Source organism: Panthera leo, chromosome A1, assembly GCF_018350215.1.
Source record: "Panthera leo isolate Ple1 chromosome A1, P.leo_Ple1_pat1.1, whole genome shotgun sequence".
Taxonomy (NCBI): Eukaryota; Metazoa; Chordata; class Mammalia; order Carnivora; family Felidae; genus Panthera; species Panthera leo.
Genome location: NC_056679.1, coordinates 76,451,624 through 76,479,252, shown reverse-complemented (window position 1 = coordinate 76,479,252; position 27,629 = coordinate 76,451,624). Strand labels below are relative to the sequence as shown.

Below are 27,629 nucleotides of genomic sequence, written 5' to 3'. Positions count from 1 at the left end.
AAGTGTGGGTACTGTCACTGTACAAACGAGGAAGCTAAGCTCAGAGAAGCAAGGCATCTGCTCAGAGTCACTCTGATACAATCTAGGGCTGCCTGACAAAACCAGCTCCTAGAAAATAATGCAATCAGTGGTTTCTGCTGAGGCACGACTTCATGCTCACCAAAACGCGACAGGTTCATTCTTATGGCATTAGCCTCTTACCGGAAAGCAGAAGGGCACTAAAGCGAGCTGGGGGACGACGGCTCCCGAGAGCTTCGGGCCGGCGCGGGGCAGGCGGAAGGAGCCGAGTGAGCTCGGAAGCGCTCGCTACGCCTTCGGCAACAATCGTCAGGGGGCGGGGCTCGCGCAGCGGCGCGTTCCGCGCGGGGCATTGTGGGAAGGGCGGCCGGTGCAGCCGCGGCTGCCATCTTAGCAACTCCTGGCGTTGCGGCCTGGTCGTCGGAGGCGGCCTTCGTGGCGGCCGTTCCCCTCAGAGAGCGGTATAAAGTCAGCTGGCCGACGGCCTTCCTTCCTCCGGCCTCGATAGGACGGCCAGCCCGCGTCCAGAGGCGGAAGCGAGGGCAGTGGGAGGCGTGCGGGGCTCCAGGCCAGCGGTTAGTCACAGCGTCGCCCGGAAGGATGGGCCGGTCTCGGAGCCGGAGCTCGTCCCGCTCCAAACACACCAAGAGCAGCAAACACAACAAGAAGCGGAGCCGGTCGCGGTCGCGGTCCCGGGATAAGGAGCGCGTGCGGAAGCGCTCCAAGTCCCGGGAGAGTAAACGGAACCGGCGGCGGGAGTCGCGGTCCCGCTCGCGCTCCACCAACACGGCCGTGTCCCGGCGCGAGCGGGACCGGGAGCGCGCCTCGTCCCCGCCCGACCGCATCGACATCTTCGGGCGCACGGTGAGCAAGCGCAGCAGCCTGGACGAGAAGCAGAAGCGAGAGGAGGAGGAGAAGAAAGCGGAGTTCGAGCGGCAGCGAAAAATGTGAGCGGCCGCGGGGGGAGGGGCGGGGAGCCTGGCGGGTGGGGGCCGGCGGGGCTGGGTGGGCCGAGTGGGGGCGTGAGGGGGGCGGGGGGGGGGCGGGGGTCGAGGGGTCGCAGGAACCCGCCCGAGAGGCTGCAGCCCGCGCGAGTGGAGAGCCTGGGGCCGGACGGACCCACGAGTTGGCTGGGCTGGGAAATACCGGGGCTTGCGCAGGAAGGGCTTGGAGCAGAGAAAGCGATTTTGGCGCGAGAGCGGAGCGGAGTGCCGGAAGTAGGGGGTGGAGTTCAGAGTGGGGTAGAGGCGCTGCCTCGGCCAGTGAGGGCGTGGGATAAGGGAGCCCGTAGAAGGGATGGAGAGCGTTTGGGGCCCGCTGGTGGGGAGGGGGGAGTGGAGCCGGAAAGAATTAACCCTTGGGATGCAAATTGCAGCTGGCCAGGGCATTCTAGTACCGGGGCTTCGATTTGGCAGGGCTTCTCGGGAAATGAGACCCTGTTGGTGGTCCCAACAGTACAGCCAAAGATGCATTTTATGTTAGTGAGTTCTTTTTGTTAAAGATGTCGCGGTTGCTTTTCTTTTTTTTTCGAGCCCCTTCGGGTTTTGATTGTTTGTTATTTTTTGAGCTGCAAAAATAAAGTGCACAAACCTTGAGGCTGCAGTACGATGAATTTTGACACTTGAATTCACCTGCATAACTATCATCCCTATCAAAGTTGCTCCGTCCTTATACTTCTCATTTATATGGCTCTATATTCCTCTGTAGCAAAAGTAGGTGCAATCCTGCGTTTTGTTTTCCCTTGTGGTAGAGGACACTTGAATATTTGCTTTTATTTTTGCATTGCTCACGTATGGAACTTAATGTAGGGAAAATCAGGATCACAGTGAGGTCCCCAACTTGAAATACTGTTGGGGTAAAAGTATCTCTGAGAGTCACCTCTCATGTATCTTTAGATCCAAGAGTAGGTACAAATAATTCCAAATTGATCATCTTTTGTTTTTAAAATGTAGGGTTTGGGTTTGGTTTTGGTTTAAGACCATAGTACCCTGATGCTCTGGGTATTCATTTCTCAAAGCCAGTTGGAAAGGTAGTGTTAGATGTGAACTGTCTGTGTTTAACCGGCCATCTTCCTCAGCCCGTCGGTGTTTAGAAAGTGCACACGAGGTAGGAGAATTACCTGAATTTTCTGAGACAGATATATGTACTGATTGTTTAAGGGCTTGAAATTTTTCTGCAGTTGGCTTTGCGTTATGTAGATTTTTCCAGCAGAGTGTGTTTCTAAGGAGCAAAGTTTTTAAGATTTATGGGACTGGGGCACTGACTAATATTACAGAGGAAGCAGTACCTGGAGAGCTATTTGCTGTGTGTCTTTATTTTTCCTTTATGTAGAGCTGTCGGTGATACATATATTAACATCAGATACATACAAGTAATTGTTTTGCAACAAACCTTGATTATATAGAATCCGGGTTTTTCTGGTATAGAACAAGATCCTTAACTGTAAAAATGAACTCTCAAATAAATGTCAACAGATGAACATTTTAAAAATTAAGTCATGTCTCAGATAATTTTCCCACGTGAAAACAGGTGTCCAAAGAGAAGTTATATGCCATTCTCTAAAAAGCTATGACTTGTAGGAAAAATAAAAGGGAACTTGGTATGCAGAGAATAATTAGAGGTGGTTAGCAAGCTGCACATGAATAGCAGGGACAGAAACCAGGGATTAAAAGAGAAAATAGGAGAGCTATATAGTTCCAAGTTGGCAGAAGCAGCATATTACCATTAGCATTTATGAAGGGAAGAGGGGCAAAGCGAGCAGCCACCTGTACACTGAATTCTGTGTGCCGTGCAGTAGGTACTCCTCAGTACGGTGTAATGTCTTAGATAGAACACAAAGGAAACCATGGAAAGACCTAGGTTTTAGAGCCTTGGAAATGGGCCTAAGTAGTTGTGTGTCTACAGGTCTCATTCAGCTAATACGGTTCGAGCAATTAATAGTGCCAGGCACTGTGCTAGGTGCTGCTGAGATACAGATAATTGACCCCTCTCCAAGAAGCTTAAAGACTGCTAAGTGGGTATGTAATAATAGTGTGGTAAATTCAGTGATAGTGATGTGACTGTAAGAAGGAAGCATCTCAGATGGGTAAACACCTTCGTCCTCCTAAGGAATGGGTGGTAGATAGAAATGAGATTGTCCGGCAAGGCATAGGAAGGTACATGTGGACCAAAACAGAGTCCCTTCAGCCCTTGCCAGAGTAAAAGACGGGAGGGGGGCTGAATGGCCTACAAGTGAGGTAAAACACGGGAAGTTCTATAAGTACTAACATCATGGAGTCTCTTTAGTCAGGGGAGGTAAACAGAGGCTGAGAATCTTATAAAGGAGTCATGTTAAGGAGCTTGGATTTCATCCTAGAAACAGGAAACGTTTTGAGGAGGTAAATGGGATGAGCTCTTTTTTTTTCGTCTCTCCCCGCCCCCCCCCCCCCCCCCCAAAACAGCACTGAATGCTGTGTAGGATAGATAACTAGTTACAGTAAGACCACACAGGAGTAGTGAGGGGGCGGTTGCTGGAATGGGAAAGGACAGATTTAGGAAACAGTGCAAATAAAACTGGATTGGAACATAAGGGAAATAAAGCATTAATATTGGTTCTCGTGTTTATATTGTGGCTATTGCACGTTGGGCACCAAATGTTTAAGGAACTATTTGTGTGGCAGACGGTGATTAAAACGGCAGAAACCTGATAGATAGCAGACAGGGAACGGTCAAGGGGAGTTTCAACTGGCACTTCCACTGTAGGCACTTTAACACTTGGGTATAGTGAGTTTATGCGAGTTTGATATGGGAGACTGAAGCCTTGAGGAGGAAACCTTGAGAGTAGATAGAACGACCCAGGTAGCATGTGAAGGCAAAAAAGCAGTTGGCTTACGGGACTGAGAGGACCTTAGGGAATGTTTGTTGGAAGAAACCAGTGCTTGCTGGAAGCAGAGAAGACAACAGAGAGCGTAGTGTCCCTGTACCTGGAAAAGGGTCCATGGGAGGGGAGAGACTGCAAAATTTGAATACTCTGTTGGGCTTAACTAATTTTGTGGTAATAATGGAAACCAGATTGCTTTGCTGTTTACAATTGTGAAGCCTTGAATAAATCACGTACCTGTAAGCTTGATTTCTTATTTGTGAAATGAAGATACTGGTCTTCGTTATGAAGATTAGAAATCACACATTATGAGGCGCCTGGGTGGCTCAGTCGTTAAGCGTCCGACTTCGGCTCAGGTCATGATCTCGCAGTTCATGGGTTTGAGCCCTGCATCCAGCTCTGTGCTGACAGCTCCGGGCCCGAAGCCTGCTTCAGAGTCTGTGTCTCCCTGTCTCTCTGCCTCTCCCCCGCTCACACTCTCTCTTTCTCTCTCTCTCTCTCTCTCTCTCTCTCTCAAAAATGAAACATTAAAAAAAAAATGGCACATTTAAAGTATCTAGACATACTTGGCATATGATGGGCCTCCGTACATAATGTAATATAATTTACGAAATGCAGCCAGATTGAGCCTGGTGAGTTTATGAAGTGCTCTTACGAGTTATATTAATATAGTAAAAGGTAGACCTTAGCATTAATTTTTTTTTTCTCATTTCTGAATAGCTAGTTCACATGTTTCAAAATTGAATTCAGAAGTTCTACCTCTTCCCTGTGTCCCAGCCATTTAGTGTGGTTCTCTCTCCTTATTTTCATATGTATTCTTTTGAAATGGCTTTGTGCATGTTGTATTCACTGTGCATGTTGAAAAAATAGGCAGTTGTAAAATAACTTGCAGCAAATCCGGAAAATGTTAATGCTATAATAATTTACTGTAGCCTGTTATAATCTAGGTTTCAAGATGCTTAGTGTTCAATTGCATGACAGGTTGAGAGCCTTCTGAATTAAAGTATCTAAGCTGAACTGGGATCTATATGAGTGATCCTTAGAGTACTTGACGAGCTCATTGTGAGAGTAGAGAACAGCTTTTATGAGCAAATTCAGTATGTGGAACTGTATTTTGGGGACACTTATGGCTTTAAGACAAAGGATAAGGGCATAAGATCTAGCTGATGTTGATAAGAAATTTATAAATTTTTTAAATGATTTGGGTAAATATTATTGCATGCCTTTGCCTTTGTAGGGTACTATAGGGCTTAGATCATGAGCTTTGGAGTCTACCTAGGTTAGGAGTCCTCTCTTAGCAAAATGCAGTGACCTGGAGCCCAGCTAGTAAAGTATTCCTATGCCTTGGGAATCATCAGAGGTGTAACTGATGACATGGTGTATAAAGCTGTTGGCACAGTATTTGGTGCCTATTCAGTACTGAATTAATGCTGTCTGCTGTGATGTTATGAAGCACTTAGAAGGAAACTCCTAGGGTTGAGTTCATACACATTAAAATATTTCTGTATAATATTTTAAATAATATTGCCATTTGCCATGTTCAGAGTCATACTCTGGTTTAACAGTGCTGTATTGCTGGGCCCTTACTGTTTTAATAGTTACCATTTTAAAGTTGGTGGTGACTGGAGTTTTTAAAATACCTGAAAGCATGGAGGCATGGAGAAAATGGGGACCTAGTGTTATACATACTACCATCGAAATCTTGAAGATTGTGATTCAGCCCTTTCAACATTGGCACAAATTCTTGGCAAGGGAATACATTGAGCAGAGGAGCCTGAGGAAGAGGTTAGAGTCAGTCACTAAAGAACATCAGGAAAGTGACAACTCCTATGGCAAAAGTTTTAAGAGTAGGGCACCTGGGTGGCTCAGTCAGTTAAGCATCTGACTCTTTTTTTTTTTTTTTTTTAATTTTTTTTTTAACGTTTATTTTATTTTTGAGACAGAGAGAGACAGAGCATGAACAGGGGAGGAGCAGAGAGAGAGGGAGACACAGAATCTGAAACAGGCTCCAGGCTCCGAGCTGTCAGCACAGAGCCCGACGCGGGGCTCGAACTCACGGACCGTGAGATCATGACCTGAGCCGAAGTCGGATGCTTAACCGACCAAGCCACCCAGGCGCCCCAGCATCTGACTCTTGATTTCGGCCCAGGTCATGGTTCTTGGGTTCAGGCCCCACGATGGGCTTTGTTCTGGCAGCGATGGGCTTTGTTCTGGCAGCGCAGAGTTTGCTTGGGATTTGGGATTCTCTCTCTCTCTCTCTCTCTCTCTCTCTCTCTCTCTCTGCCCCTCCCCTGCTCACACACCCATATTCTCTCCATCCCTCTCTCCCTCCCTCCCCCCCCCCCCTCTCTCTCTCTCTCTCACTCTCTCAAATAAATAAAAACTTAAAGTTTCAAGGAGTGGATAGGCAGTGACATGAAATGTTTTTTATAAGATACTAATGAGCAAAAGTATTTGGGTTTTTTTTTTCCCCAAGAAAGTTTCAGTGCCCCTGGTGAAAGTTAGCCTTCTACCTCTTTATCATTGATAATGATAATAAACTTGTCAGTAAAGATCAACTGCTTAATTCAATTGTACATGTGCCCATTGTTTTTCTGAATTCAATATGGGGAGAGGGGAATTGAAGCGTCACTGAAAGTAACTTTTTCAGTGCTAAATCTGAAAAATCACTTAAAATTTTTTTTTCTGATTGTTGCTACTAAGAATAGCAGCAACAACAAAAAATTATATTGTTGATAATACTTGTAGGGAACAGTTCTGCTGTGGTGCCCTGACCTTGCCTGTCTCCACGTGGAACACAGCAGCAAGGCTTAATTACAGTCACAGTGGTGTGTCCTGTGCTTCCTCCAGGAACAAAGGGAGATAAGCAGCCTTGTGAGAAACTCCACGAGGCCTTTTCTCATCCTCTCCGTTTCATTTGAGCTTGGGACTTTCCACTTGCCCTCCCCTCTGGGCTATAAAACCGCTGAGCTGCCCTTAGAATTGACTCCTTAGCAGCAAAACAGCCCACTGCCTATGCCTGTATTGCATGTCACCTGTCCCCTCTGGTTTGGTGTCCATGAGTGGGACCAGAAACAGCTGACACTGTGCTGATCTGGCTTTTGCTGTAAGTAATAAACTGAATTTATTTAGGCTTATTTTCTCTGTACTAAATCCAGAAATGTGACCCCATTAGCCATTGTGCTATTGCTATTACTTACAGACTGCTTGACAAAAAAACCCTGAATATGTATCAGGTCTCTTCCATCTTTCCAAAATTCCTAAGTTATTTGGCGACTTTGCTAGTGATGAGCTAACCTAAAGCCTTATTCCATTCTTCTCTCTGCTTTTTACTTTGACTGTTTTAATTTAAACTGTTTTACGTTGTCCTTAGAGTTGAATTGCACCATTTTTGACATCTTAAAAGAGAACTTCTTCTTAGGCTCCTTTACATTTACTAGCAAAAGTTTGTTTGTGGTGAATGGTGTATACTTTTAAAACTTTGCATTGTGTAAACTTTCCAACTTCTGCAAAAGTGGAAAGAATATTATGACGTTAATACACCCATCATCTAGGTTTGACAGTTATCAGGCTTATTTCAGCCTAATATTTTTCTCTTTGGATGAGGTAAAGAAACAAAATTTTTATATTTGAAATGTAGTTTAATTTCCACTTAAAATCCCTGCCTGGTTTCCTTGAGGTATGTCTGGCAATTCATTTTAGTGTTGGGATAGATAACTATTCTCTTTTATTGAGCTGCTATAGGTAAAAGCTTATTGAAACTACCTTAAACTGTATTTTATTGGAAGTTACTGAATAGGAAAAGGAGCATTGTTTAGATTATATGTTAGGCTTTTGTATCTTTTTAAATAAAAATCAATAATTTAGTGTTGGGAGGAAATATTTAAGAAACAGGCAACAGTCTTCAGAATGGGATGCATATGTCTGGAACCTCGAATAAATAATTGTGCTTTTTCAAGTAGTTACTATCTCCTTGTCAGAAAAGCATAAGAGGTTATAAATGCAGAAACTGAAATGAATCAGAATGTTAAAGATACATTGGTGTTAGTATGGTATCACTGTGAATAAGTAACAGGAGTTGAGAATAAAAGCACTTGAGTGGGAATTGAATTACCCCCCCCACCCCCAAAATACAGTTTAGTTGAAGTGGATTGGGGTGTTTAAAGGTCACTTAGACACTATAAAGTCTTTACTAAACACGTAAATTGAATGGCTCATACATATTTATGAGTCATCAAAAGATATAAAGGTTACAGGTTGTATTTAATTTTATGGGCTGTGAGAAAGTTGAAGCATTAATAATAATAAATTGGCCTCTTAGGATTTAGATATACTTCCAAAGCCTCTGAATTTATTATTAATTCAGTACAAATTATTGTCTCAGAATACAATGAGCTACATATGTACAATGAAATTTTCTAGTAGCCATGTTAAAGAAACGAGTGAAATTTTAATACATTCCCAGTCTTTCTTAAAATATTGTCATTTTAACATGTAATCAAAGATATTTGTAGGAGCTTTTATGTCTTTTCTTTATACTGTACTGATCTTCAACTCAGACTAGATACGTGACCATATTGGATGTCATTGGTATAAAATGTACATGGTGTCCACTACAGTGCCTTGATAAATGTCAGTATTTTCAGTGCAGAATTTGATTTTGAGTAAATAAGTTGGTTTATAATATCTAGATGGGATTAAAATAATTTAAACCGTATCATGCGTCATTAAACTTTTTATTAGAATTGTCAGTGTATTTTCATCTACCCTCCCACATCTTGAAGAGCTTTTAATTAAGAGTTAACCAAAGAAAGAAGGTATGCTGAAAGGTATTAGGTTCAGAACCTGAATTAAGTTGGTCTGTATTTTCAGGAAAAGCTTCATTGCCTTCACAGTCTGAATCTCTTTGAGTCTGCCTTTCTTCTGATTTTGCTAGTGGGGGGGCAGGGGATGAACTTAGTCTGAATTGCTTGCTACATAGTATTTTCTCCTGACTTCTCTTGAAGCTCAACCCTTAGACTGAGTGCATCGGCAAATGAGTAAATGCATGCACTTTGTCCTTTCATTATAAAGTTGGTAACAAAAAGTAGACTTCTTGTTTCAGATTTCTTAACAGTTCTTAAATTAAAACTAATGAATTAAGCTCTTTGTTGAGTCATTTTGGATTTAGAAAGTGAAAGCTAACCAAAACATGATTTCATATTTGTTGGAGTTTCTGTATCCCTGAACATCTTGGTATTTCCTTGAGTGTTGCACCCAGATGAATTATAAAATCATAGAATCGGGCTGAATGTTTTACAGACGTATAACTAGTTTTAATTCTTACGTTTACTTCTGACATCTAAGTCACTTTTTTCTACTTTGTGTGCTAGTCGGCAGCAGGAAATAGAAGAAAAACTCATCGAGGAAGAAACAGCACGAAGAGTGGAAGAGTTAGTGGCCAAAAGGGTAGAGGAAGAATTGGAGAAAAGGAAGGATGAAATTGAGCGAGAAGTTCTCCGAAGGGTGGAGGAAGCCAAGCGCATCATGGAAAAGCAGTTGCTCGAAGAACTCGAGCGACAGAGACAAGCTGAGCTTGCAGCACAAAAAGCCAGAGAGGTAACGCTCGGTCGTTTGGAAAGTAGAGACAGTCCATGGCAAAACTTTCAGTGTTGGGTGTGCCTCCTGCTCAGTTCAGAAAGAGATGGAATACAGACTAATTCCTTTCTCATCTAAACTTAACATTGCTGCGAAAGTTAATTTTTTAGCCTGTTCAGAAGTGCTGACTGACATCTAAAAGTTACTTTTCATAAAACGTATTCAAGGATACTTTTTGATTTAACGGAACTGGCTTACATATTTGAGAAGTGTTTGAAACTTTTGCCATGGCTGCAGGACTTACATTCTTTTTTGGGAGGGTGGCGGGAGACAGGGAGTGGTAAAGGGAAAAGGTTAAAAATCCACCTGTGGTTACGTATTCTTCTTTTCTGTTTATCATTCTTACTGCCTAGACTGTGAGAGGCTTTTTGCCTTCAGTCAGATTACAAAGAGCAGGGCCTAACATTGAGTGACAGCACCTGCTTTTGATAAATAGGTTTTCTTGCTCTTCTTTTTTTCCTTCTTTTATCCCTCACCCCCTCCCCCAAATCCTGCTTCAACACAATGGACTAATTCTGGCATTCTGATCATAAGGCCCTCCCTCCATTTTCCTAATGTGTTTCAAAGAATCTTTTTAGGAAAAATGTCCAGAGTATTCATCCACTTTTTTTAGTATCTACTAACAACTCCTTTTTTTCTCTAGAGAGTTATGAAGGAACAGGTTGTCCTTGTCTGGAGTCAAGCTAAACACATGATTTGTTTTATCAGCAGCTGGAGCAGAAGTTGAAAATGTCTTTCTGTGAGACAGTAATTTGCTACTGAAGCTTTATGGCTTATTTGCACTGATTACTCCAGGTTCCTAAAACTTGTCGAAAGTCACTGAAACACTCAAGGCAAATTACTTTACAGTGCTGAGTGTCCCTTGACATAGTTTGTGTAATGAATACGAATTCCATTGGTGCGTGCCATAGAAAATCCTGTGGTTCTATTTTCTCGAACTTAAATATTTGACTCAAAATATATGTCTCCTATCATTGTTAATCTTGGCATTAGTATGGGCAAGTTGGCATCATACTAAATCTCTCTTGTTTTCCAGTAAGCTTAGCTTTTCAAGTGCATTCTCCCTTGTGCTGTCTTTAGATACACGTGTCTATATTTGGTAGCTATCACAGACTGTGCAATTGAATGTATGAAATTTTACTTATATCAGTGCTTTTAATAATGGAGATAATTTTGGAGTAATGGTGCTGTCTTGTAGCGAGTTATTAATCATAGGAAGATTTTTTTCTCTTCATTTGCTTTTTGTTTCGTATTAACAATTTTTTTTTACACGGACACAACCCTCTGACAGTCTTTCCAAATATTAAAATCATTTGAATATGTATGCTGTGATCTGAACACTGCCCAAACCATCAAGCAATCTTCATATAGTTTGCATTATAAAATCTCATTAAATTCTCCAATAAAAAATAAATTACAGAATTTTATTTCCGGACCATGCACCCCCTGGATTCCTGAATTTCAGTTCAGACTGTAGATGACAAGATAAGCTGCCTTTAGAAATTGTCAACATCTGAATGTTAAGTCCATTTTCCCCATGGAAGAAGCCCTTAGTTCCATGAAGTATGGATTACCATTTGTATTTTTCACTAACAGTAAATGTATTTTTCTTATTAATTGTTTGCCTTAGGAATGATGAATTACATTTTTTGTTCCTTCTTACCATAAACATCTGCATTCCTCAGCTCAGCCTTCCTTGTATGTTGTTTCTTTATAAATGGTTGAGCTGCTGATGCAGGTATTGCCAAGCTAACAGTACAAATCATTTTAAAGAGGAAGCTGGCGCGTATGGCAGCCGAGGAGCACACTCTGCAGGACACTGGACAAGACAGTAAATATTCAACTTTTAATGCTGATTAAAGGAGTATAGGTAAAGAATACGTAGGTATACATAATTGGTGAGACAAATATTCACTTTATTTATATTTTATATATTATTTTTTTAATTTGGTAAATACTATCCAGTTTTGTAGTTGTCCTTGTTGATTTGTGTGATATTAAAGTATTAGTAATAATTGCCAGGAAACTATCATTAGGGAGGGTTTAGTCGGTTGCTGTTTGGACTGGGAGGGATGATTTAAATTTAGTGCTAGAAACAAATTTTAGTGGCTGCACAGTTTATCATTTGTCAGACAGAAGGTAGCTATAAAGCTGCCCTCTAAGTCAGCTCAAAAAAGTTCAGAGGAAGATTAGTAAATATTTATCAGTAAAAATAAACATTTTGTTTTTCTAACATCTTAACATGTCCTCCCCTTTAGGAGGAAGAACGTGCAAAACGTGAGGAGCTAGAGCGAATACTGGAAGAGAATAACCGAAAAATTGCAGAAGCACAAGCCAAACTGGTATGTGTGAAAAGCATTTTTTATTTGCTTTGCTGCTTCAGATTTTGTGGGATGATTTTGTGCTTTATCATGGACACATTTTTTAGTTCTCAGGGCCTTTTGCAGGGATTTGAGGCAAGAGCAGGAATGGTTCATGAGATTTTAGCTAGTGTCTTCCAGAGGAATCCATCTGGGGGCAATCCAGAGATTCTAGTAACTCTGGAGAACATTCTGAAATTTGCATTTAAAACAGGGCTCCTGGGAGAATTGTACTATCCCCAGTCCCAGAGTTTTTCTCTCTTCACCTCATTTACATTTTTCTGCCTGGATAGTAAAAACAAAAGCTTGGAAGTATTTAAACTCAAACGCAGCATTTCACTTCACACGAGTGACCTTGTTCCCACCCAGTTACTGGGTATAGTATGTAGGGAGTCTGTATTTGATAGTGTGCCAGACTCATAATTTCCTATTCCAAGTTTGTAATCCAGCAAGGAATACAGAGACTTAAGTAATTATGACATACGGATCTAAACGGGGGTGAGGAACAATTGGAAATATTAGTGAAGAAGCCAGTGTAAGAACATTGAGGTCATCTTATGAAAATAGAAAAATACTAATCTGTGATTGTTTCTGTTTTTCCTTCCAATTCTTTTTTTTCTTTTAGTACAAAAATCCAGAGGTTTTTGTTTGTTATGTTTCTTTATTTTTAGCACAGACTGGCACTTAAAGTAGAATAAAGAACTAGGATAAAGTTTTGGGTGGCCTAGGGATTTCCATTAAAAATGTATATTCTGAAGCAGTCTCAGTATGAGGAAGAAAACAGAATGAAATGACTGGATACAAAAAAATCCAGGAAACAAAAGGAAGAGACAGGCATTAAAGGAGAAACTTTCTTTGCCTCATGAAAGTGGCATATAGGAATTCTACTTTGAAGTAAGAATCTAAATCAGGTGGAAGGGAAGTTACTTAGGATGAACGGAGAATGAGTGCTAGTTCGTGCCCAGGAATGGAGACATGACCCAGGAGGGACTCTTGGTTCTAGACATCTTAGAAAAGTTTTGTTTACTTAGAAATGTGTTGAGAAGACATTTGCTGCGAAGTCATACTGTCACATGAAGGATAAAAGCAAGTTGTAAGCTCTCGTTAAGTGGTTTAGAAAAAAAAAATTTTGTGACTGTTTATAAAGGCACAAAAAGATCTGAGTTGGTCTAAGTAATTCATTGACAGTGGATCCCAATGACAGTAGGGGTGAAGGAGGATCATAAAAAATGTGTCCCGTAATTGATAAGAGTGTAAAAAGTTAAAACTATGGTCCAGTTGGTTCTAAGGCATAATCTTTTAAGAGGTGGTATGCCCCAGATAAAAGCCAGTACTGGAAATATCAGTAACTTAATGCAACTTAAGTAAGTAACTAAGCAACTTAATGAGGATGACACCAGGATTCTTCATGCACATGGCCATCCTGGTTATTGTAAAGGTCATAGTGAAAGGGAGGGACTTAATCCTGCCTTTCCCAATGAAAAGGCCTTAAAATCTGTTAAGGTAGAGCAAGCAGTATGAAAGTGAAATGGATGAGGAGTCATTCTGAGGTCTGTCCCTACCTGCTCATTAATGAGTACGTGATCGTGCTTTTTTAGTGATGCTAAGAAGAAAATCTCAGTTCAGGTAGGAAGAAGGAAGATGGAAAGTATGAACCTTCATTTGAGTCTTGAACGTTGAGCTTTTCTGAAAGGTAAATACAGTGTGGTTTGTAGGGCCTGGATGTTTCCAGAAGGGTGGAACAGTATAGCTGGTATTGAAAATGTTGTACCGGCATCACAAAGTGGGGGGAATCCCTCTTAGACCGTGGTAAGAGATTGGATAGCATGGTGACTTCAGTTTTGGGTGGCCTGGAATGCCGGATTATGACTCCTAGAACAGTTCCTCCGCTTATGCCCTGCCAGGATCCCTTCTGATCCCAAGGTAGCTGTCTGGTGCCTAGGGAAACATGGCGCTTTATATTTCTTTTGGTAGTTTTCTTTGTTTACCCACACACAAACCATAAAAACATAACTTTCGGTGTGTCCTTACTGGGAAAAGATCAGCAAGCTTATTCTAGAGCAGTGCTTCTCAAGTGGTGGTAATTGGCCAGTTTTTGTTTTTGTCTTTTAATCCTAATTTGTCTCAGACTATGCTTGCAAAATACAATTAAGATGAATTACTAGAAAAATGACATCAAGTGGCTGTAAAAGCTTCTAAAACACTCCTGGTTTCTACATATCTTGTTATGGATCCATTATGGTTTGCAGACTATTGCTGATTCATGGATCATACCTAGACCAGCACTGTTCTGGAACATTGGGATTTGGCAGAATAGACTGTGCATTGCATGTTATCAGTACAACTTTCGTGAAAAGATATCTTGGAGAAAAAAAGAGTTTGCATTTGAGACTGTTTGGTAAGAATTTGCACATAACTCATTTGTTTCCTGTGCATGATAATGTTGGAAGCTCGAGAAATAATTGTCAGTGTTGGAGAAAATTTTTATTTGTTTCTGTTGGGCATCATCTATTGCAGGGAAACTAGCACATCCTTTGTGTAGGAAAAGACAGAATGTAACTGCATAAAGATGCCAGGAGCGTACGGAGACTTTCGTTTTTGTCCATTCCTCATCCTCTCAGTTTTCAGCAAGTTCTTTCATCTTTTCACACATTTATTGGGAGATACTACTGGAATATATTCTTTTTAAAAGAATAGATACTTAGGGAAATATGCCCATGTTGTAGATAGCACGGGACTTTTCCTGAGTGTGTCAGTAGTGCTGGTTTATCTTGTTGAAGCAACAGTTCTGTTTGTTTTTATGACCTAATAAATATGCTAGAAATGTGGACCAGTTCATTGTATAGCAAGAAGAATGGGATGCATTCTTAGCTTCTAGAAGGCAAGGGGAGAAGAGGGAGCAGCCAATCCATAATCCATATTGTTAGGTGTAAAAAGCAATTGATAAGATGTTAAGTTCTCTTAAAGTATTTAATGTACTTATTGTGGAGACAAGGACAATTCCAAGAAAAGTTAATAATATGAAAATACTAAGTAGTGGAACGGGTGATGTGTGATAATTGACATCATTGCCCAGGTCTCTAGGGAGACCTGGGAACCTTCCTGGAAGAGATCGTGTGAGCTGGGCCTCTGTGGATAGTTAGAAATTGCACTTACGATGGGGACAGGAGTGTGAGGAAATGAAGCAGGGAAAAGGCCTCTTGGGGCCTTAGAATAAAGGCAAGAGTGTGTAGGTGCTCTTGGGATAGTGGGATGGGCTGGAGCAGTGAACCAGCTTTTTGTGTAGTCAAGAAGGTGGTGAGGTAAGTGATGGTAGATGAGGTTCGAAAGCAGATTAAAGGAGGGTGGGGAGAGAAGGTTCCCCAAAGGGTATTTCTTAAACATTGTAATCTTGAGAGAATAATACAAGGATTTCTTAGAAGTCGGTAAAGAAGACCAACTCCCTAATAGAAAAAGAAAAGAGACTTAAAAGATTCACTCACACAAGTGGAATGGAAAAGTGCCTTCATAAATTCTTGACAATGTAGCAAAACAAAGGACTCCCCTCCCCCCCTTTCTTTTCCTCTAATGCTAAATACCAGTAGAAAAAGACTTTTTTTTCCCTCATTAGCACCAACTGTTGGCAAGGATAAGGTATAAAGGGACCTTTTTATGTGGTGATTTGGGGAGTTTAAATGGCTGTGACCATTTTAGAAAATAACAGTGAATCAGTAAATATCAGGAGCCTTTAATTAATTCTGTGTCTAAGAATTTTATCTTGAGAAAAGTGAATCAGATACAAATACACTAATAAAAAAAGCTTTTCCCTTTATTATTTAGAATAGTGAAAATTTCACAGGTTTTTAGATCACTTAGTCAAAGTATTTGTTAATCCAGGGGAAGTAGCTAAATGCAGAACTTACGTGTACATTATGATCCTGCTAATTTGAAAAGTATATTTGCACGGTTTAGTAGATGGGAAAAAAATGCTAAGAATCGTTATCTGTAATTGGTACACTTACATGTAACTTTATACTTTTTTCTAGTTTCTATATTTTCTACAACTAACATACATCACTTTCATGATCACATAAAAATAATTAGTAGAGAAAGTAAATTTAAACCACACTTTGACTAACTTTTAAGTAGGTCCTTATGACAAAAGTTCAAAGATTGATCACAGTAATGACTGTAATAAGGAATGTATTAGCTTAGCCCCATGGGCTCTCTCAATGTAGAATTCATGTTAGGTACTCTAGACCAGGAGTAGTTTTTGCTCACATCCGTTCCAAATTGTTTGTCAAGATATTTGATTTTATCTGTCCAAAAGGAGGCAAAAGCATATTAACCAACAGACATGCTTGATGAATAAAATCAAGGAAGAATTGACACGTGTCTTGGCTTGCCTGGACTTGGCTTTTTGGCAGATTGGTATCTAGTTCTGCCTGACTATTGGCAGTGCACCACTGTCTTCAGATATTTGAAAGGGTATTGTTAGTACAATGGAGATTTTTGATTTTTTTTTAAAATGTTAAAAATAGTACTAAAAAAATTTTTTTTTACTCCTCTTCACAAAAGTTTTTTGTGATGTGCCTGGGAAAAGCCCAGATACTGTTCTGAAATGTGTATGAATCCTACTTATTTAGAAAGGGAAATATACTAAGAAAAGTGATAGATGTTGCTGTGGAATTCAGTGTCCCTGCAGGAGGCTAGAGCAGTAGGAAAAACATGACCCTCAGACTATCCGTGGGTGGATGAAAGTGGTAGTCAAATGTAATCTGGTTAATTTGTGAGGAAATACTGAAACTATAATAAGAGTCAGACGGACAGTTTCTAATAAAATTATAAACATGCTGATAAAAAGGAAAAATTGATTTTAACTGGGAAACATTGTTTGGAATTTTTAAAATATATGCAAATCATAAGTTTGAGATCTACAGTGTATTTCCTCTCTTTAATAATAAAAACAGTTTCTTTGTGGTGCTTAGGTGGCTCGGTTGAGTGTCTGACTCTTGATTTCGGCTCTGGTCATGATCCCAGGGTGGTGGGATTGAGCCCTGCATCTGGCTGCATGCTGACCATGAGCCTGCTTGGAATTCTTTCTCTGCCCCTTCCCTTTGCACGCGCACTTATTCGATCTCTTTCTCTCTCTCTCAAATTAACAAAGAAAAAAATAGTTTTTCCTTACCCACTTGCCAAATAAGGAGATTTACCATGTTCATCATGCTTAACGCTTTGTACCTCTCTCTTTTGAGAAATGAAAAAATTGTACCATGTTTGGAAGTTGATTATATGTGAAATGTGTTCCACATACTTAAACCAGAGTTCACTTTGCAATTAAGAGATATCTCTGGAAAATACCTCCCTGCGCTCCTCCCCCCTCCTCCCCCCCCCCCCCATACACAAAGCTATTTGTGTATTCTGTGTCCTGATCTCCTGTTACTTTAGTAACACTAGTTACCTTGTGTGGTCCCAAAAAAAGAGTCTTTGTGGATATGATTAAGTTAAAAATCTTGGGGAGTTTATCCACTATGCCCTAAAAGCCATTCCACATAACCATTGTAAGAGGAAGGCAGAGGGGGCTTTTACCACAGTACACACAGGAGAAGCTGAAGACAGAGTAGAGAGAGCTTTGAAGATTCTGGCCTTGGAGATTGGAGTGATGTGGTCAGGAGACAGGGAATCCTGGCAGCCACCAGGAGCTGGAAGAAGCAAGGAATAGACTCTCAATCTAGAGCCTCCTAACGGAGCGGGCCTTGCTGACACTTTGATTTTGGACCAGTGATACTGATTTCGAACTTCTGGCCTCCAGAATAGTTTTATGTTGTCTGGACCTACCCAGTTGATTACCTAAAAATATGGAAGTAGTTTTGGAGTTGGACAGTTAAAGTTTGGAAGAAATCTGAGGCACATGATAGAAAATGCCTGGACGGCCTTAAAAAAGACCGTTGGTAGAAATAGGGACTTTAAAGGTGCTTCTGGTTAAGGCTCAGAAGCAGAGGAAGAGGATGTTACTTTAAACTAGAGGGAAGGAGGTCCTCGCTGTATAGTGGTAGGAAACCTGGTAGTGTCCTACAATTGTGTGGAAGGTGGAACTTCTACGTGTTGAACTGGCATATTTAACTAAGGTATTTCTAAGTGAAGTGTTGAAGGTACAGTCTGGTTTCTTCCCCTGGCTGTTGATAGTAAAGTTCAAGAACAGATAGAGGAAAGAACAGATAAGTAAAATGGAATGAGCAGTTGATGTTTGGAGAAAATTTCAGCCCATCTAGATTACAAAAGATGCTATAAAGTCAGGAGGATTCCTGTTAAAAAACTGCAAAGAAAGCCAAGGCTGTGGCTGGACAACCATTTGCTAGGGCTGAAGAGATTATGCCTGTGACTCATAAGTTCCTTCAGGCACTTTATAGTAGCAGACACCAGGAGTAAATGAGATTATCCAGGAAAGATCTGTTGGGGAGCATCTTGTCCAATGGCCTGCCAGATTTGGGAGACCCGCAGGGTTTGTGAGGATGCTGTGTCAGCAGAAACACTGCCAACTTGGACCGAAAAGGACATGGGGAGGACACCGTGATGAAGGGCTCGCAGACTCCCAGCAGACTCCACTCGTATAAGAGAAGGTGACTTGAGGACAGCACAGAGAAATTTGAAGATTGGAGCAGTGCATAGACAAGCCAAGAAACCCTGGCAGCCTTGAAGAGGCCAGGAACAGATTCCCTCTGAGAGCCTACAGAAGGAAGGTGGCCCTGTCCACACCTTTAGTTCCAGTGACACTGACTTTGGACTCCTTTGCTCCCAGAGTAAATTTCTGTTCTCTTAAGCTATACAGTTTGTGGTAATTTGTTACAGTGGTTACAGGAAACTAATACAAATGGAAAAGGAATGGGGCATTTATAGTAAGTAGAGTGAGCACATCTAAGTTGAGAGAGCACAGGACTGAGTGATATATTCAGTTAATAGTGATGTATTTACACGTTTTAAGAGAGACAGGGACGGCATGGCGCCAAATGTAAATGTCAATTAAATATTTTAATTTGTAACGAAGTGATGGGGAGTTAATGGAAGAATGTTTAGTCAGGGAGAGGCTTGTTTTCAACTGATAAGGTAAAAAGCTCATTTAAGAGTGTGTTAGTGTATTTTGGGCAACAGTATTTGGAAAATGTTCTGGATATTACTAATTGGCCTTATATAGTGTGAGTGAAGGACAGAAAGTCAACCAGAAACCCACTGAAAGCCTGTCAGAAGATGGGGCTGGAATTGGTAAGGTGGTAGGAGAAACTGTAAAGAGAGAGTAAACCTGGTTGAGCGATAAAAGTGCCCGGAGGAAGGAAGAGGAGAAAGAAGAGGAGAAAATGTGGTGTGGGAACCGGAGAAGATCTCATGCTGACAGCCAGGTATCAGCAGGCACTTGAGAAAACCTCCACAAAAGGGAATGAGTGACCAAGGCAGACAGAAGCACTGACTTGAAAGAAAAGAGAACTTAGGGTATAGAAGATTAAAAGAACCACATCTGGATGAATTCACGTTAGGACACAAATACTAAAATCCTGAAGGTACGAGATTGGTGTTTGGGCAGTATTCTTAGAGTGGTCTCTGCTGAGCCCTGGAGGACACTGATTTTTGTGTCGAGTATCCCGTACCAGTCTCGGCTATCAGTTCCCTCTTGAAGCAGTTGTGTCCACTTTTAAGTAATACGGGATCTTGGGAGATGTTCTGTAATGTTGACGTTCCAAAAATATATTTAAGATTATAAAGGTGTAGCAACTGAGGAATTGCAAAGGAAAGGGGCTAGAAGGAGTGATATGAATTCTCTTTATATGGTAGCTAATAATATCCTATAGCATACACTGTAAACATTAGGTAGCAGAATAACCAAATTGCCATTGGGGGGGGGATTACTTTAATTTTTTTTTTTTAACGTTTATTTATTTTTGAGACAGAGAGAGACAGAGCGTGAACAGGGGAGGGGCAGAGAGAGAGGGAGACACAGAATCTGAAACAGGCTCCAGACTCTGAGCTGTCAGCACAGAGCCTGACGCGGGGCTCGAACTCACAGACCGTGAGATCATGACCTGAGCCGAAGTCGGACGCTTAACCGACTGAGCCACCCAGGCGCCCCGGGGATTACTTTTTTAAAAAATCCTGGTATGTTATTTTTTTTAACCTTGTACGTTAATAATTTCGGAAAACTTTACTGATCCGTAATTTGTTAAGGGTCAGAATTAATTACTTCAAATTTCTTTTTAATGTTTTTTTTATGCATTGTTTATCTAGAGTGGGATAAACATTACACTTGTTACGGGGGGAAGATGAGTCAAAGAATTAAAGTTACAAATGGCAGAGTTTAACAGGATGTGTGTCTGGGAAGTTTAAAATGCAGAAATCCACATTTCTGAGTGGTGGCATGATTTCCTAATTGTAATATTTTTTCATTCTTGCCTGTCATTCCCATAATCACTGCTGATAACAAGTAATTCTCTCTTTGTAATTTTAAGATTTCGTAAAATTTCATATGTATTTTTAGTAGATTTCAGCATCCTTATTTGCTGAAAACTGCTGCTAGGGATCACCCCAATGTACAGTTAGAGACCGTGTAGGTGGGGGATGCTTAGAAAGGTGCAATTGTAATAAGGACACTGGGGCCTCTGGGTAGAAGAGGGGGGAACAAAAGGTACTGGAAGGGGTAAATAGACTCTTCTAGAATGGTATACTTTGCTTTTATGTATTTTATCTCACCCGTCACTCTTCCCAGTGAGGTACAGGGTTGAAAGCCACCTTTGTGAGGGTCCTGGACTTAATGGCTAAGAAGGCCCACCCTCTTTTCATGGCTCTAGTATGGTGGATGTTGGCTTTCTCTTGGGCCTCCGTGACGTCCATGTGTAATCCTTGTAGGAGAGCTCGGTATTGTTTTTCTGTATGAATACACGTGTACATCCCCCCGCCCCCCTGGAATAGTTCTTTCTTTTGCATGCATTTGAAACAACAGAAGGGTGGAGGAGTAGTGGATATTCCAGGGGCATTGGGAAGGAAATGGCGTATCAGATTGCAGAGGGGGCTAGGGTTTAGAATACCTAGCAAATAAGGTGTAGGGTCAAACCTCACAGATGGATGGGGTAGGAAACCAGTTTTTCATCATTTGAGAACCACTATATTAAAATTGATGGTTTTGGGTTTTGCTCGACTAGTTATTTTGGTTTTGTTTTTTTTGGTTTTTTTGGTTTTTGTTTTGTTTTGCTCTGGTGTAATTGAATAACATTTATGCTTAGTTTAAAGCTGTAGTGGAACAAAGTATAAACATTTGAATGTAAAGACAGGATATTCACCTGCTCACTTCATTTTTAAAAGTCATTTCATTATCAGGTACTTCCAGTAGGCACTATATGCTCAGCACTAAGGGAGAACCAGAGAGACTGCAGCCCCTCTTCTGCACACATGCACTTCCGTCTCCTGTATTTGTAAACCTGGATGACATTGAAACTTTCTTTACCCAGTCTAATTTCATTGGTGCCTGGGTGGTGGCACAGTCTTGGATTTTGGTTCAGGTCATGATCTCGTGGCTCATGAGTTCGAGCCCCGGGTAGGGCTCTGTGCTCACGGCTCGGAGCCTGGAGCCTGCTTCGGATTCTGTGTCTCCCTCTCTCTCTGCCCCTCCCCGACTTGTGCTCTGTCTCTCTTTCTCTCAAGAATAAATTAACATTAAAAAATAAAGTCAATTTCAGTGCAGAATCAGTATTTCCTGTTAATGAAGGAAACTAGTTTAAAAATCTTGTTTATTTTAATTTAGGTATGTGATCACATCATTCAGATTTATTTTTTAGAAAAATAAATGGTTCTGTCTCTTTTTTTCCCCATCCACCTACTTTTCATTCCCATCTCCAAAATATATACTCAATTATGGTTTTTGTCTATTTTTCCAGAGTTTAAAATGCATATTTTGGCATATACAAACACATGTATTTTTATTCTCCCCTTTTTGCAGAGAAATAGCATACTATACATAACTATTTGGGACTTTGCTGTTCTTACTTAACAGTATAACTTGGGGGGTTTTCCATTTCAGTATGTAGGGATTCCTATTTTTGTGGGTTTTTTTGTTAACCACACAGTATTTTTTTTTGAGAGTGCGCATGTGCTCTCGTGAGTGGGGGAGGGACAGAGGGAGAGAGAATCTTAAGCAGGCTCCCACCCCAGCTCGGAGCCTGGGCTTGATCTCATGACTGAGATCATGACCTGAGACAAAATCAGGAATTTGACACTTAGCTGACTGAGCCACCCAGGTGCCCCTGCACAGTGTCTGTTACATAGATTTTGCATAATTTAATAGTCCCATATTTGGGAATTTTGGATTTCTCCAGTCTTGAGCAAGCTATGTTGCATTAAAAAACCTTGTTCAATTTTGCATGTTTGCAAGTGTTATTTATAGGATATTCCAGAAAATTAATTTTCTGGGTAAAAGTATTATGAAGATAAAATTTTGGTAAGTAGTGCCATAGTACTCTTCATAAGCTAGTATTTCGTATTTCACTTTTGAATTTGTCAATATGATACAGTGAAAAATAGTGTGTAATTTTAATTAGATTTCTCTTAAGGGTGAAGCTGTGATGTTCAAACTCTTCACTCTTTAAGGATCTAATAATCTGCTTCGTTGAGGGCTGAGTTAGAACCATAGGCAGCAGTGAATCTGGGTGTTTATATTGGTAAGGGTTTCCCAAGCACATGGACACAAAGTAAGATTCTTTACTATTCTTTGATTGAATTGTACTTGCCAGGCTCTTACCCCAAATGTGTGATGATTTGTTAAAATTGGGCAAAGTAATTGGCATATGAATTTATTACTGAGGATGAACAGAAGTAGGTAATTCTTTTCTCTTGTAATCATCAGTGAAAGTCTAAGCACGAAAGTGGAGATTTGAGATGGATGTACAGGTGGGACTTCAGTAGGAGGAGAGAATGGCAGGAGTGTAGGAGAAGCGGAGGCAAGATAGAAAGCAAGCATAATTCGAGATACTAGCAGACACACAGTTGGAGCCAGATTATAGAACGTCTTAAATAGTGTGCTAATTGGGGAAGTGAGGCCATATTCCACACCTGGTGGAGATCACTTGGGAGCATGAGAGAACAGAAAGATGTTCCCAAAACTGGTAGTGTTCTGTAGGGTGGATGGTGGATGAAGGGCAAAGACTGGGAATGAGGAAACCATTTCAGGTCTCTAAGAAGATGTGGGGCCCTGTGCTGGTGTGGTGGCAGTGGAAATGGAGGACGGGCTCTAGATGAGAGAACGTAATGGAAAAGAATATAAGGGGAGGATTAACAAACTGGTTGGCTATTTGCTTGTGTGGGGGAGGACAGGATAAAGCTACAGAATATGGGTTGCAATAGAGAAGGTAGTAGAGAGGGCTGATTTATTTTAGGGTTAGTTTTGAGGATTCTAAATCTTGGACATGTTGAAGAGCTCTCTCTCTGTCCTGTAGTGTGCTGTAGCTTAAGAAACGGAGCTTAGGGAAAAGGTCTGAGAGAGAGATCTATTTCACCTCTCCATTGGAGTTTCCATCTTGCCTACTGACCCAATTCCCACTTTTTAATTTATTTTTTATTTTTTTAATGTTTATTTTAGAGAGAGAGTGCAAACGGGGGAGGGGCAGAGAGGGAGGGAGGCACAGAATCTGAAGCAGGCTTCAGGCTCCGAGCTGTCAGCACAGAGCCCAACGCGGGGCTTGAACCCACAAACTGTGAGATCGTGACTTGAGCTGAAGTCAGACGCTTAACTGACTGAGCCACCCAGGTGCCCCCAAATTCCCACCTTTTAATTCTGATCTTCCTCCCATTTGCCCTTCACTTGATTTCAGTGGATTTGTCCCACCATCTGTCTTCTGCCTTTTAGTCTACACCCATACCATCTTAAAGTAAAACAAACCTCTTTGTGTTACTTATGTATTTAAATGTCAGGGTTTTTTTTTTTTTTTTTAAACATTCTATGCTGCATACCAGAGTCCATCATCTTTCCGGTGTTCTGCTGAAAAGCCTGTAATTCAGTCACATTGAATGTTACTATTTCAGAATAAAAAAAAAACCTATCAGTGGAGACAAACAGAACTGATCAGGGTGGAGAGCCTTAAATATTTTGTTTTTAAAAAAAAAATGTTCAGTTGGAGAGAGAGGGACAGAGCGTGCACGTGCGTGGGGCAGAGAGGGAGAGAATCCCAAGCAGGCCCCATATTGTCAGTGCGGAGCCCTATCTCAGGAACCAGGAGATCTTGACCTGAGCCAAAATCAAGAGTCAAACACTTAACTGAGCCACAGACACCCGGAGCCTTAATGTATGTTTTGAACCACTGTATTTTGTATGAAAGAATATGTGGGAAGAGAAAAAAAATTTTAAAGACTTCAAGTGAACAGAAGAATGAATAAGGAAGTCATTGAGAATTGGAGTTTCTGACCATCTAGAAAATAATTGTAGTAGAAAAATAATGGAGATGGAAGTAGTGACTTTAAGACTTGACTTTGGAAATAGGAAAGCATTCACAGGATGCAGTGAGTGTTTTAGGATGAAGATCAAATAGGAAAGAAGGGACCACAGTGATCACTGAGATTCAAAAACTCAAAGGGTTAGAGCAGGTTTTCTCAACCTTGGCCACATTAACATTTGGGAGTGGATAATTGTTGTGGGGGCTGACCTGTGCGTGGTAGGATGTTTACCAGCATGCCTGTCCTCTGCCCACTAAATGCCAGGAGCCACTCTCCCGTTCGTGACCACCAGAGTCACCAGCACACATGGCCTAATGTCCCTTGTGCTGGAGGGGTAGACTTGCACCTGGGGGGTTGGGGGAGTAAGGAAGCAGACCTGAAGGAGAGAGACCATGAGGAGGGAGAATTGGAATGGCTGGAATTTTTTGGTAAAGAGGGGAAACATATAGACAACACAGGAAGCGAGTTGGTTACTTAAGACTGAAGGAGTTGAAGTCACCACAAAAGTTAATTATTCCAGTGTCCATTTGAAAACGAAAAGCATGTTATAATCAGCGGGTGAAAAGGGTATTTAATTTTTTCACTCCAGAGAAAGGGGTCTTTAGTATTTCTTGATTGCATATTGACAATATAATGTAGCCCCAGCAGAGGTTTTTTTTTTTTTCCCTGTAACTTTTTTTTTTTTTTTTTTGAGCTTATTTATTTCTTTTGAGAGAGAGAATTCCAAGCAGGCTCCGCACTGTCAGCACAGAGCCTAACTCGACGCCTAAACTCAAACTGCAAGATGATGACCTGAGCTGAAACCAAGAGTGGGACGCTTAACCAACTGAGTCACCCAGGCACCCCTCCTATAACTTGTTTTTTAAGTTTATTTATTTATTTTTTTTTGAGAGAGAGCAAGCATGCAAACAGGGGACAGGCGGGAGTGGGGGAATCCCAAGCAGGCTCTGAGCTTTCAGCCAAGAACTCAACTACCATGAGATTATGACCTGAGCTGAAATCAAGAGACAGATGCCTAACTGACTAAGCCACCCAGGTGTCCCTCGTGTAACTTTTTTATATGTCTTTCTAATTACAAATCTAGTTCTAGTAATTGGTAGAGAACTTAACCGTTTGAAGAAATCGGTGCCTTTGTTCATAATTGACAATCTGTTAATCTGATTCACTGAAGATGTGGATAAAAATAGGTACTAGGACAAAATCTATACTGGTTTCAAGATACGATTTTTAGAAATTTCCATTTTCAAAATGTGCAAGTGCTTTTCTACAATTTTTAAATATATTTTTCATAAAAAGAAACAATAGGCAGAATTAATAAGGAGTTCTTTTCTAATTCCGGTATAATTTTTCCTTTATCAATTTTTGTGTGAGTTTTATTAAGCATACTGTAGTATGTATGTTCCTGTGTCACCTGATTTCCCAGTATTACTAATGGAAGACCTGAAATTCTTGGAAGTTTTAATGTTTACTTTTAACTTTCAGGCTGAGGAACAGTTGAGAATTGTTGAAGAACAAAGAAAGATTCATGAGGAAAGGATGAAACTAGAACAAGAGCGACAACGTCAACAAAAAGAAGAACAAAAAATTATCCTGGGCAAAGGGAAGTCCAGGCCCAAACTGTCCTTCTCACTAAAAACACAGGATTAAATTGCAAACTCTGAACTTTTTACAAAGAAAAATGGAAAAACTTTGTATGGTAGCTTCATGTTGAAGTGGTTTTTGTTTTGTTTTGTTTTTGTTTTTTGTTTTTTTTTTAATTTGGAAAATCTGGAAAAGTTAGCTTGTTCTAATAGGGGCTCTGCTCTGCATTCCTTTTCCCCCCTTAACTTCCATTAAGTCAAATCCTTATCAGATCATTGCTGTCTTCTAAAGAGGGATCTATTTTTCATCTGTTTGGATTCTGTAGTATGGTCTGAAGGAGAGCAGATCACTTGGTAAACTGGATGGTCTGATAAGGTTTTTACTGACCCATTGACTTCAGAGTTCTACTCTGTCTATTACGTCATAATGCTGGTTTTGCTGACTTTTTGTTTTTTTATATATTTATAAAAAAAGAAAAAGTTGGTAATTGCATTGGAAGCTCCCAGGGTGTTACTGGACCTGTGTGGTGTATTGTTAAACCAGTGTCCTTGATGCTCCTGATACAGGTAAGGAAACAGTTGGTCAGCTCTGGCACAAACTATATATACAGTTCAGTATTGTCTCTGTTCAGTTTGTTTTTATTTCATTGACAAAATCAAACCAGCATTCCCCATTGTGTAAATAAATGATTTTGCTGAATAAAGTAAAGTCTTAAATTCATATGTTGAAGCAATTTTTTTTAAAGTTCTGTTAAGTCTTAAAGAGGGTGGTTTACTTTTTGATGGTCAACAATTTAGGAATCGAACCATGCTATATTTCCTCATACTTTTAAAATAGGATTTATATGTACATTAAATATCCTCACGTATTAGTATTTAATGGCTATTTTTACAAATACCTAACTTATGCTGCTACGGCAATTAAGACGTCAGTATTACCTTTAAGAAAGAGTAAGCACCCAGAAAAAGATTTAAATTCTCAATCCTGTGCCTCTGTTTTAGGATATAAAATACTACGATCACAAATTATACTTAATGAAGGCAAGAAAAATGCTTCTAAAAATGTATAGAACCTTAGATTATTTTCAAAGTGGGCCATCAGAAAGAACTTAGCTTTGTACCTTGACTAAAGGCTAAGGTAGTCAAATCCTCTTTGATGTAGGGTGCCTGCACGTTTATTTTTGGGACAAACACACTTAAACTTCTTACAAGTTTTTGTTTTTGCATGTGATACCTTACGGATGACTCTTAATACACTAGAATCTGCCTCAGTTATCTACGTATGTTTAAGTCTACTGGTATTAAAACATTTATTCAAGACAAGGATATGGATCTAAAAATGCTACCTGAGCTGCATAAACATGTCTTCAAAGTAGAAAACATGTTCTCCAATATTTTTGAGACCGTTTGATCAGTCTTTCAAAGTGAAAACAGAAGTTAATGAGATGCCTAAATGGTAGATTATTTTGTGTGTGCATGCTAAGAAAAATGCTATTGCTTTAGTTTGAGCTCTTCAGTGAGTCTGTTGTGGTAAGGAACAATATTATCAGTTTAAATATCTTTAAAGATAGAATTTTAAGTAGGCATGAACTGTAGTGAGAACTGACTTATGATACCTATTACTCTAAAACATTCACTTTATTTACCTAAAGAATATAGGTTGCTTTATGAATCCTTTTTTAACCTTTAAATATAGGTTAGCTCTATTTCATGATTTTTTTTTTTAAATGT

At 40.4% G+C, this 27,629-nt stretch overlaps 1 protein-coding gene across 1 annotated transcript; it reads left to right on the top strand.

Moving 5' to 3' along the window:
• The first annotated feature begins 365 nt into the window (after nucleotides 1-365).
• Nucleotides 366-26,619, top strand: ARGLU1 (arginine and glutamate rich 1). Its single transcript, XM_042930128.1, has 4 exons — nucleotides 366-965; nucleotides 9,250-9,475; nucleotides 11,773-11,856; nucleotides 25,801-26,619. Exons 1-4 carry the CDS (start codon nucleotides 619-621, stop codon nucleotides 25,963-25,965), a joined length of 822 nt encoding a protein of 273 aa, XP_042786062.1. The 5' UTR covers nucleotides 366-618; the 3' UTR covers nucleotides 25,966-26,619.
• The last annotated feature ends 1,010 nt before the right edge of the window (nucleotides 26,620-27,629 follow it).

Excerpts from the sequence above, each read along its gene's own strand:
- ARGLU1 (XM_042930128.1), top strand. The coding sequence starts at position 619 with ATGGGCCGGTCTCGGAGCCGGAGCTCGTCCCGCTCCAAACACACCAAG. Across the intron at positions 9,476-11,772 it reads CAGCACAAAAAGCCAGAGAG|GAGGAAGAACGTGCAAAACG; the intron begins GTAACGCTCGGT and ends CCTCCCCTTTAG. Across the intron at positions 11,857-25,800 it reads CAGAAGCACAAGCCAAACTG|GCTGAGGAACAGTTGAGAAT; the intron begins GTATGTGTGAAA and ends TTTAACTTTCAG.